The 12,251-nt window shown below is 32.3% G+C and overlaps 1 protein-coding gene across 1 annotated transcript; it reads left to right on the forward strand.

Moving 5' to 3' along the window:
* Positions 1–7,411: 7,411 nt before the first annotated feature.
* Positions 7,412–10,716, forward strand: LOC149254967 (endoglucanase 8-like). Its single transcript, XM_089454895.1, has 8 exons — positions 7,412–7,630; positions 8,106–8,318; positions 8,425–8,625; positions 9,306–9,383; positions 9,506–9,658; positions 9,777–9,885; positions 10,010–10,173; positions 10,384–10,716. Exons 1-8 carry the CDS (start codon positions 7,412–7,414, stop codon positions 10,714–10,716), a joined length of 1,470 nt encoding a protein of 489 aa, XP_089311021.1.
* Positions 10,717–12,251: the final 1,535 nt, after the last annotated feature.

The following is a 12,251-nucleotide window of genomic DNA, read 5'->3' on the forward strand; positions in this document are numbered from 1 at the left end:
TTTCATTTATAAAACAACTTTATTGTAAGAGCGATTTTTTATTTGTATAATTAAACTTATATGCAAAGTTAAATGAGGAAATATATATATATTTTTTCATAACATTAAGGAAAATTTTAAGGATGAGAATTTATTTTAAAGTTTAAAAATTTTGGCAAATCTTACTATTTCATAATATGCAAAGTGTAAAACATTTTGCAATTTGTTTGTAAAAGAATTAAAGTCTTTAAAATTTTGGTAATTTTTAAGGTAAAATAATTTTATACTTTAAATTTTGGATGAATCATTTTTAGAAAAATTAGAAATTGGTGAATCTCTTTTTAGGAAAAAAAACATCGTCAGCCTTTAAAATTTTCTCTCTACAATATCCATCATCATGTGGATAAAATTTAAGGTGCCATGTGGTTCTTTGTTACAAATTAATGTCTTTTTTCAAAAAGTGGCATAACTTTCAGATTTGAAGTCTATCTTTCATGTTGTTATTTTTTAAATAGACTATTTTTTGAGAGAGCTTTCTATTTAGATAATCAGTTTCAACATTTGAATATATATATATATATATATATATATATATAGAGAGAGAGAGAGAGAGAGAGAGAGAGAGAGAGAGAGAGTTGCTCCAACTCAACTTTTCCTTACCAATTTCAACTATTTATGGAAATCTCACATGGAGGTTGTACTAGGAAGTAAGGAATTATATCAAATTACGTTGGGAAAAGAAAAATTTCCCACTAATATTGATAAGAGAGCCAAATGGGAGGAACGATGAATCATGTGGATTGATGAAAATGTCCATTTATCCTGATTTGTGGTTTCATATTCAAGAAACTGATTACTCAGATGAAAGTTTTTGTTTGTTTGTTTTATAATGTGGTTCATGGACTTTGGATATCAGTGACCCCTATTTCCATGCAATATTTTCACTAGGCAAATCCTCCTCTAGGGATTGCTTCCTACTTGCTCAACCACAAAGCATGACCTCAGGGGTGTTGAGAGAATTGAACCCGTGACATCTCAATAGCAAAGGTGCTTTAACGTCGGGGACTTGATCAATTGAGCTAACCTTCAGGGTTGACTTTGAAGAAGTATTAAAAAAGTTGAAAAATATATTTTGTGAACCTAATGTGAAGTTAGATCTCATCAACTTGAAAATAAAATCATGACATTAAGTCCTAATGATTTACCTTGAATTGAAAATTATATATATATATAAGTTCAAAACTTTTAGAAATTTAAATAAAGACTATCAAATTGATCTATATGATGAGAACTACATATATATTATTCTTTCCAAGCTTGGTTCTACATATATTTTTTATCTACATGTTATCCACTAAAGAAGCTCTAGGGTTTCATATTAAAAACCTTCTCTTGAATCTTTTTGTCATTCTATGGTTAGATAGTAATACAAGCTCTTACATATTGGAGTGATTAGCACTATAGGTACATCTAACAAGGCCATGGTGGCGTAATAGAAATATAAAACCAAGCATCCAGAGAAGCAACATCCTTGTGAAAACAAGCAAAACAAGGGCCCCAAACCCTTTGAAACATCTTCTACTGCCAATGGTCACAAAGGACCAAAATGAAAAGAGTAAGAAGATTGATAGACATTGCAATGATTGTGGGAAAAATGGTCAATTTGGAGTTAAAATGTTCTAAAGTGATCGAGACCTTGGAAGCAATAAAGAAGCACAACCTACATCTCGATTTTTCTTCTAACACTTCCTCTCATGGACATGTACTTTATGCTTTTGGTTTCTCCTTAAAGCAATCTATAATTCTTCTTCTGATGAGTGGCTTATTGATTGTAGAGCATCTTATCATATGGCTAAGAATAAAGCCTTTTTTCAACTCTTAATGATTAAAACACAAAATAAATACTTATTTGTGATGATAGACCTATTAATTTTATAGGATTTGGAACAATTCAAGTAGATAATTATCATTTGAATGATTTATTATGTGTTTCAAGTCATTCTTGCAAACTTATATTAATATCATATCACTCATTAAGGTGAAGATGAAAAAACAAAGTTTTCACCTCACCAATTTTTAATTGAGGATTTAAAAGATCCTAAGCACATCCTTTCCATTGGAATAGTTTGATATTACCAGGTTGTACAAGTTTGGCAACTTTGGGTCATCCGATTTTCCCTCAGTTTTTATTTCTCATAGTGATAACTTGAGTAAACTTTGGCATAAGTGATTTAGTTATCTAAACTATCACTTATTGCAGAAACCTTGTAATCAAGATATGGTGATTGGTCTTCTTCTTGTTTCTTGTTGAGATGTCATTTATACTAGTCGTGTTGGAAAAAATCAGTATGATAGTTTTGACAACTATGTCTCTTGACACACTACAACCCTGTTGTAGCTTGTCCATAGTGTTTTTGAGGTCCACTTTCTTCTACTTCTTTCTTAAGGTTCAATTACTTCTTAACTTTCATTAATGACTTATCTAAACAAACATGGGTTTATTTCTTAAAACATAAAATATATGTTTTTTACTTGTTCTTGGCCTAAAAGGCCCTTGTAGAAAAACAATATAGAAATCAACTGCAAAGGTTAAGAACAAATAATTCAGGTGAATATGTCAACAATAAATTCACAAATTATTTCACTTCCACAAAGGATACACAAAATATAACACCAAAAGAAGCATGGATTAAAATTAAGCTAGATGTAAGCCACTTTGTGTCTTTGGTAGTCACCAGAATGCGCTCACACTCCTAATTAAAAAATGAAATATTTACAACCTAAAAGAGGGAATTGTATTTTTGTTGGATATTCTAAAGATGTAAAAGGTTATAGACTTATTCAACCTCAATTCAATGAAATAATCATTAGAATATATGTTAAATTTGATGAAAATCTCTTAGTCTAGAAGTTTGATTTAGTGGTTGTGTCTTAATAAGGGGGGACCCTTTTATTGGTTTGTTTCACCAATTCAAATTGGTTTGGAAACCCTAATGATCATAATTCTAATATGGGTTATGTTTTCAATCTTGGTTCCAGACATATCACTTAGGATTGTAAAAGGCACAAGAATATCACTCATTTTTCAAAAAATTAGAGTTTTAAGCAATAATTAATGCAATTCAAGAAGTATCTTGGCTTTGACAGATATTTTCATAGTTTTCTAACAACATCATCAAACCACCCTTTAGTGTGACAATCACAATGCCATCAAGATAGCCAAAGATCTAGTTCAACGTTAGCATAGGAAACACATTGAGCTACAAATGCACTTCATCAGAAAGATCATTCATGATCAAGTTACCTTGAAGTGCTCTTTTTCCTTACAGATGATCTAGTTGCATATATTTTAATGAATTCTTTTATAGAAGCAGAGTTTTTTAAAATTCAATCTATGTTAGGAGTTCAAGAATTTGTGATTAAGGGGAGATGAGTTGTAGTGTTTCCTTCATTCCCATATTAATCATCTTTTTAAATCCTTAAATCATATTTCAAGTTTCTCTTAAGGGTGATGTTAGGATATTTAGACACTTGAGAATCAATTAAGTTCAACTTGTTTTAATATGTCTATTAGGTAACAATGAGTTTCATTGTGTGTTTCTTTAGTATGCATTAGTTGCATTGTAATCCAATGGTCACAATATGTTCTAGACATAAAGTGATATGAAAAATCATATTCTCCTTGATAATAATGATATTGATCCATGACTTAAAACCTGATTGATCCATGATAGGTATTTAAAGAGCATAGAAAGTCATGGTTGATGAGCATTTTGTAGAACTCTCTTAAGCAATGTTTTTTATTTTGCATTAATAAACTTACTTCAACTAGCCACATTGGCTAGGGACATGGATTGTTCCCCTCTTTGAGGGTTTTAACCATGTACAAATATTGACATTATGATATTTGATCTATTTGTAAGAGTGGTTACTTATGTTGTTCATCATGTATGGAATACCCTGTTTTCTTATAATATTTTTTCATTACAACGGATAATCCTCTCGTAATGGCTCATCTTTCCATTGGTTCCCTAAGGTTTATTGTTATACCCTGGTTCATTCTTGGTATATCATGATTTGAATGATATGAAACTACTGTGAAAATGAAAGATGTAATTCATTCTATTTCTAATATAACCTATCTATGTTTCCTCTCTAGTAGAATACATTTAAATGAACCAATTTAAAACAACAAAAGGGAGGCACTAATCATGGAAATATTCGACTAATTATGATTGGTACCAAATATAAGATCATTTCAAAGAGGATAAGGAGATGTTTGATGGTAAACTTGCTTATTTTCCACAGATGGAAAAATTTGGCGATGTGCCGAATTTACTACCTTATGTGAAACACGATCCATCCACAATGTATTTTAGAGAACATTGTGCTAATTTTAATCACGGTCAACCACATTGTTATTTGTAATTAAAATTAACCTCTTGTTTTTCTACTCAACAATATCATTTCCTCAAGATTAATAGTTGTGCAAATAGCTTAAAAAAATCACTTTCTCCAAAGACAACTTAGTTAAATCCATAAATGAAAAATATGACATGTTATCAAATACGAACATGAACATGACATGTGATAATGTGTTGTTCCAAGAATTGGGTCATTGTTTCACCATTCACATGTGTCAATGGAATAACCTTTATCCATCTAATAAAGTATTCTGTAATCATGATTGTGTACTTGCATTGCTTCAAATAGTGGGCATTTATCTCACCTATGACATTAAATCCACATTTCTTGAAAGGATACACATTAGCAATATCTTACAAGGGATTTATTTCCTTCTTTTCTTTATCTATGCATGTTTTTATATCTAATATTATCTGAATTGCGCATGCCCATGTTTGAAAAATGTGGGACAATAATGTCCAACCTTAAGAGTTTATGAGAAATGTTATCTTTAGAGAAGTGACAACTAGTTGGAATACCATGCAAATAATTCTACACTTTCTTAGCATTATGTTTCTCACGACATCTCAATAACACATCAACATAGCTTTCCTTAGAAATAATACCATTGAAAATTTTATATTGAGTGCATTTAAGTCCTAATGATATTCTTCTTTTCACATATTAATGTGCTTATTTAATGTACACATGATGTTGTCCGTCAACTACTACTTTACATAGGCCTTTTCCAATAACAATGATAGAATGCTTAACATAAATATCTTACAATTGAATGACAGTCATCCAATTTTCTTGCCTTTCACCAATTTCCTTTTGTATAAACAGAGATCTACAACAACAAGAGGAAAGATTACTTTTTTTGGGATTTTCAAGATGCAAGGTTTGAATTAATTAATTTCTTTGACCATGGTGAAAATTTGTTTCTCAAGTCTTGGATAATTTAGTTCAAAATCCTAAGACCCATACTCATAAACTATACAGAAAACTCACTCCCTCATATTTTTGAGTGAGGATAACAACAAGGGAGTGATATAATGCAAATATATATAGGTAGAATTCCTTAATGATGTTTAGATTGGAAAAGGATGGGAAGGAAACATTGACTAATTTGACTTTATTAAATTCCCTTCTCTCGACCTTTGTCCACTAATGATCTTTTACATGAGATTCATGATTTTAAAGGAATCTAAGCCAAATAATTTATGAAATTAATCTTCCAAAATAATGATTGAAACAATGTCTTCTTATGAGGTGGGGCATCTATGTGATAGCTTTGATTCTTTCCAAATTCATTAGTATTGAATTTTTCAATATGATATGGTCAAGTAACTTTCTTTATACCACAATGAATATTATTTTCTTTGGATTTAAATAGATTTCATGCTTCCTGCACCTGTCAAATATTTTATTTTAAGTATCATAGTTGGTTGGAGTTATTTTTTGAAAAGATCATGATATTGTCTATGTAGACAACCACTCTTTAGTTAACAAGGCACACAAAATCCATATCCGTCATGTATTGAATAATATTGATGACATTCAACAATCTTGGGATTCTTTTGAAAGCATATGTATTCATTTAGTCTTGAAAATGGTTTCCAATTGATCCTCGTCCAAGATAAGGACATGAGTGTTCATTAAAAATTCATGAGAGAAAGATAGCATTTTAGAACTTGTGAACATATATAAAGTTTGTTCCATGGGTGTGACAAGATAGTTATTCTTCTCAAATTTTAAATTAATATTTGGAAATCCATTTACAAACTCGTCTCATCACTCTTCTTCCATATGACAACAACAATTGTAATCCAATTACTTGTCTAATAAATGATTCAATGATAGTGGATGCATTTTTTATAGCTTCTACCAAATAGGCTTAGTGGCAAGCTTAAGAGGCATCATATCTTTTATAATTTTGGTACATAATAGTGTATTTTGTAACCATCTTTTATATTCTTTTAGAGTATTTTTTAACCATGATTGTGTACTTGCATTTCTTTAAATAGTGAGCATTTATCTCACCTATGACATTAAAGCTCCATTTCTTGAAAGGATACTCATTATCAATAGCTTACAAGGGATTTATTTCCTTCTTTTTTCTATCTATGCATGTTTCCATATCTATTAGTACTGATTTGTTCATGCCCATGTTTGAAAAATGTGGGACAATAATGTTCAACCATTAAGAATTTATGAGCAATGGTATCTATAGAGAAGTGATAACTAGTTGGACTATCATGAAAATCATTCCACACTTTCTTTCCCTTGTATTTCTGAGGACATCTCAATAACATATCAACATAGCTTTCCCTAGAAATAATACCATTGAAAATTTTATATTGAGTACATTTAAGTCCTAATGATATTTTTATTTTCACGTCTTAATGTGCTTCTTCAATGTCCACATGATTTTGTCTGTTAGCTACTACTTTACATAGGCCTTTGAACCAATCCATCATTAAATTTGTTATTTTTTTTAATTTACAAAATAATAACTTTAATTACTTTACATCTAAATTTGTTCTTTAACTTTTACCGGTATTTTGTATATTAATAGTAACGCTGATCATGCCGGCTTTATTGGCAACAGTTAGTTCATATTCAGTTTGTGTCGAAAAGCTACAGCCAGTTCATATTCAGTTTGTGTAGAAAAACTAACTTCGTTATCTTCCTTGTGTTTCTTGAAACTTTAACATTTACTCGTTAATAGTACTGTGAGGAAATGGTGATGAGGCAACCTTATACAGTGACTTATCATTCAGTTAATGTTTTCATGGAATTTTCCTCGTTTCATGTCCAACAGACTTCTCTACCCTTCAAAATAAGCACCGCATCAAACCTGCATGCAAGACTTCTTTGTCCTGCAAAACCTCTACAAGCCCCATGTGCATGCAAACGAAAGATCGATTTCCCTTCGTCATTACACGTTGGATGCGTGAGACACAAATATATATACGCATCCACGATTTTTATTTCTGTAGCCATTTGTTGATCAATTGCAGCAGAAATGAGTTACAGGCTTACCGTGGAAAGGTTTGTGTGTATAATTCTTGCTACTGTGCTGTCTGCTCATCATCAGTTTGTGTTGGGTGAGTTTGACTACAAAGATGCTCTGCATAAATCTATTCTGTTTCTGGAGGCTCAACGTTCAGGAAAACTGTCCAGCAGTAGCAACAGGATAAGCTGGAGAGGAGATTCTGGTCTAACAGACGGACAAATCCAAAATGTAATAACAATATTTTCTCATTTTGGTATTGCCATCTGTTCCGGATTGTTTTAGAAACGTTGTTTCCTGAATGTTTTAGAAGTGTTGTTAATCATACCCAAAACGGCAAAATAACGACGCTGATCTTATCAATGCGAAAATAACGAGGGTATCTATTTTGGCGAAAACGATTGATACTCCACCCACAACTTATTTAGATCAAACAATTGATCTCTCGGAATTGATTTCTCAGCACTATCAGATTTCAGGATATTATGAGAATATACAATTAAGTTATTAACATAAAGATCCCCCGCAACCCACCTACAATGTGAATTCTTACTCCAGTATTATGAGTTATGAGTTTGCAACAGCTTGATTTCTATCAACATTCTCTGTCCATATAAATTAGGAATTGATTATTTGGTCCAGATCTTCAAGAAGTCTGGAAAGATACAATGATGTTCAACATGGCTTTTACTGTGTATTTATGTAGGTGGATTTGGTGGGCGGTTACTACGACGCTGGGGATAATGTGAAGTATGGGTTTCCGATGGCTTTCACCGTTACCATGCTGGCATGGGGAGCCCTTCAGTACAGAGATGAACTTGCAGCAGCGGGAGAGTTGGAGAACGTTAGGGATGCCATTAAGTGGGGAACTGATTATTTCATCAAAGCAAGCGCCACCGAAAACCAGCTGTGGGTTCAGGTGAATTAATTGCCATCCCAACTAAATTTACTCATGGATCACAACAAAATTTACTAAGGATCACAACAAATGGCAATTATGAATTTAGTTATGGTTTTGTTTTTAGGTGGGAGATCCAACTGCAGACCATAACTGTTGGGAGAACCCAGAGAGGATGGACACTCCAAGGACTTTGTACAGAATAGATACATCCACTCACGGGACAGAAATTGCAGCAGAGACTGCTGCAGCATTGGCCGCTTCCTCCGTCGTCTTTGCAGCCATTGACAAACCTTATTCCATTCTCCTACTCCAAAGAGCTACTTTGGTATAAGATTATGCGTATTCTAAAATCACTTATACTGTATTATTGGTTTAGAACAGCGATTGCAGATTTGAGAGATATTGAGATATTTTAGAATCCTACTGTTAGGAGAAAGGTCAATGGTTTAATTTCTTTTCACTATTATATTCTATTCTTAGAATTTACAATCTAGATAACTTTAGTAATTAAAACAAACATATGATAGGAAACCATTTCTTTTCACTGTTCTGTTCTATTCTATTCTTAGAATTTACAATCTAGATAACTTTAGTAATTAAAACATATGATAGGTCATATTTGTTTGTGGATGAATGTTTTTTTATAACTTTTATTTTAAATTTAATTTAATGTCTCCATTTTTGGAATATTTTGGGATCAGACAAACATGGGTGAGATTACTTATTTGAGGTTGCCTACGTTTCTTATGATTCCAAAATATTCCAAAAATCTTTCAAAAATGCCCATTTTTAACATGTCTATGAAATTCATGTCTTAGATTCAAAATTGAAAATTAATTTAATGAATTGTCTTCTCCAACATTTTAAAATACTCATATAATTGAATATTAATTTAGTGCAGCTCTTTCGTTCATGTGTTAGATTCAAAATTGAGAATTAATTTAATGAATTTTATTCTCCAACTTTTTATGATACTCATGTAATTGAATATGTCATTTAGTACAGCTCTTTCGTTTCGCTGACCAGTACCGGGGAACATATCATGGAGAATGCCCTTTCTATTGCTCTGTCTCGGGCTATGATGTATCTTTCCTTAACATTATTAATTTTACTTCCTTTTTTACTTCACACTATTATTTATTTAAACTACAGAGTGAGTAACTTCTTGAAGTCTTCTTATTATTCCTCTACTAACTAACTTACAGGACGAGCTTGCATGGGCAGCGGTGTGGCTATATAGAGCAACTGGATTGCCATATTATACCAAATACATACTCCACCAAAATTTTTGTACTTCCAATGAGTATGAGTTCAATTGGGATCTCAAATGTGCAGGAGTTCAAATCCACCTGTCTAGTGTAAGTCCATATTCACATAAACATATGAATCACCAAATGTTCAATTTAGAAAAAGTTTAAGACTGACCACTTGACCCTCAACTGACCACATCTTCATAAAAATTAATAAACCTGGCAGCTATATCTCTCCGGAGAAACCAACCTGGAAGTTTTCAGAGGCCAAGCAGAAGTGTTCCTCTGCTCAGTTCTTCCACAAAGTCCTCAATTCAAAAATTCCATCACACCAGGTAAATGGAAGTTTCTCCCTGTCATGCTCCGAGTTTCAAAATTAAGCTCATCAACAGTGTTTGTATCTGTTGAGTTTCAAAATTAAGCTCATTAACAGTGTTTGTATCTGTTTCACTTGTACAGGAGGTTTGTTGTTTGTCAGAGATGGTGCAAATACACAATATGCTACTGGCACATCATTCCTTGCATCAGTTTACAGTGACTTACTGTCACGATATAAGCAATACCTGCAATGTGGCGATCAAACATATGAACCAAGCATTCTTATTGCATTTGCCAAACAACAAGTACACATACATATTATAATTTTTTAAGTGTTGCAAAATATTTAATTAATGAGGAGAAGAATTGAGCACACTTGTATATCCATTCCAGCTTTCTCAGAGTATAAGAGATTCAGAGTTAAATAAATTTGATTTTTTGTTTTTTCATATCATAATTTGAAAAAGCAAGCAAAGTAGTAGCTAACAAATCCACTTTGTATATGTAAATTGCAGGTGGATTACATTTTGGGAAAGAATCCTGCTGGTATGTCTTTCATGGTGGGTTTTGGTGACAAATATCCACAGCAAGCTCACCACAGAGGGTCCTCCATAGTTTCGATATACGAGGATTCCAGAAAGATATCATGTACCGAAGGTTTCACTTTGTGGTTCAACAGAGAAGCACCAAACCCAAATGAATTAACAGGTGCAGTTGTGGGAGGGCCTGATCGCTATGACGGGTTTGAGGATAGCAGGGCTGATTCCACCAAGCTTGAGCCCACGACATATATCAATGCTCCTCTCGTGGGAGTCTTGGCTAAGCTCCACAACAACATCATGGAATAATAGACATAACAAGGCCGATTCGTGCAAGCTTGAGCCCACAACTTATATCAATGATCCTCTTGTGGGAGTCTTGGCTAGAATCACAGACTTAAGTTCAAAAAGTTATGCTAGTAATATCTTTTACTAAGTCTGTATTCTATATGAAAATCTGAGTCGATGGAAATATATATGAATTTTGGTACTTATGGGCTCTAGAATTGTTTTGTTTCATTTCATCTTGTTGAATCAGATTGAAGACTTGTTTTTACATCTTAGATCCCATATGCACATTGAAAATTCTTCTATTTTTAAATAGTAGTGATATTAGCTTAGAAGAACATGGTGTATGAGAGTCTCGGAAGATCCTGTGCCATCGTGTTATATATGTGAGCATATAGGGAATGTGTGATCATAGGATTTTTGTTCCATGATGTTATATATGAGCATTTAGGAATGTGTAATCATAGGATTTATTTGTTTATTAATGTATAGATTGCTCATTAGATTGAAGACTTGTTTTTACATCTTAGATCCCATATGCAGATTGAAAATTCTTCTATTTTTAAATAGCAGTGATATTAGTTAGAAGAACATGGTGTATGAGAGTCTTAGAAGATCCTGTGCCATCGTGTTATATATGTGAGCATATAGGGAATGTGTGATCATAGGATTTTTGTTCCATGATGTTATATATGAGCATTTAGGAATGTGTAATCATAGGATTTATTTGTTTATTAATGTATAGATTGCTCTTGACTTGCACGAGCCGGAAATTTGCACTTGGTTATAATGTATATTTGTTTTAAATAATATGAATATATTATAATTTTTTTTAATGGTGTTTAACTTTAAAATACAAGTAGGGAGGATGGATAATTTGAATATAGGTTGGAAATTTATAGATATCCTACAACAAATATTGGAGTATATGAGCATTACGGAATATAGATTTTGATTTGTGTTTAGTTTACAAAATATGCAAGTGATATAAATGTTGTATAAAAGTATATGTATTGTGCCAAAGAAATAGATATTGTGATAAAGAAATATTCTTTGTTAAGATGGGAGAATAGAGATTTAGTACTGATATAGAAATTTCAAGAATAGGGTTCAAGTACAAAATATAAGTAGGGAGAGATGGACCACTCGAATATAGGTTGGGAATTCATAGATATCATATAACAAACATTAGACTATATCAGCATTATGAAATATAGACTTTGGTTTGTGTTTAGATTATGTTTTTTAAAGAATGTATATTGATATCACCACTGTGTATAAAATTATATGTATGTGATAAATAAATAGACATTCTTAAGATGGGGGAGCATATACTAATTACTTACACACAATTCAAAACCAACGCTTTTACTTTGTAACTCCATCATGTAGACATTGCTAAAATGACATCTAGATAGAGAAACAACCAAGTGTTTCCAACCAACACATGTCTCGCTCCTAGTGTTAACGAACTTCCTAATAGAGACGATAGAACTAAACGAGACAACTCCTCTATATGGCCACACCCTCCTATAGATTTCCCTTTGTTTTCTCTA

Source organism: Pinus tabuliformis, chromosome 7 (assembly GCF_031772625.1).
Source record: "Pinus tabuliformis cultivar Carrire ecotype Pingquan chromosome 7, CPIR1, whole genome shotgun sequence".
Taxonomy (NCBI): Eukaryota; Viridiplantae; Streptophyta; class Pinopsida; order Pinales; family Pinaceae; genus Pinus; species Pinus tabuliformis.

Bases quoted from the DNA above. Each gene is read 5' to 3' on its own strand.
- LOC149254967 (XM_089454895.1), top strand. From the start codon at position 7,412: ATGAGTTACAGGCTTACCGTGGAAAGGTTTGTGTGTATAATTCTTGCT. The intron at 9,886-10,009 runs GTAAATGGAAGT...TCACTTGTACAG, and splicing joins CAAAAATTCCATCACACCAG to GAGGTTTGTTGTTTGTCAGA. The intron at 10,174-10,383 runs GTACACATACAT...TGTAAATTGCAG, and splicing joins TTGCATTTGCCAAACAACAA to GTGGATTACATTTTGGGAAA.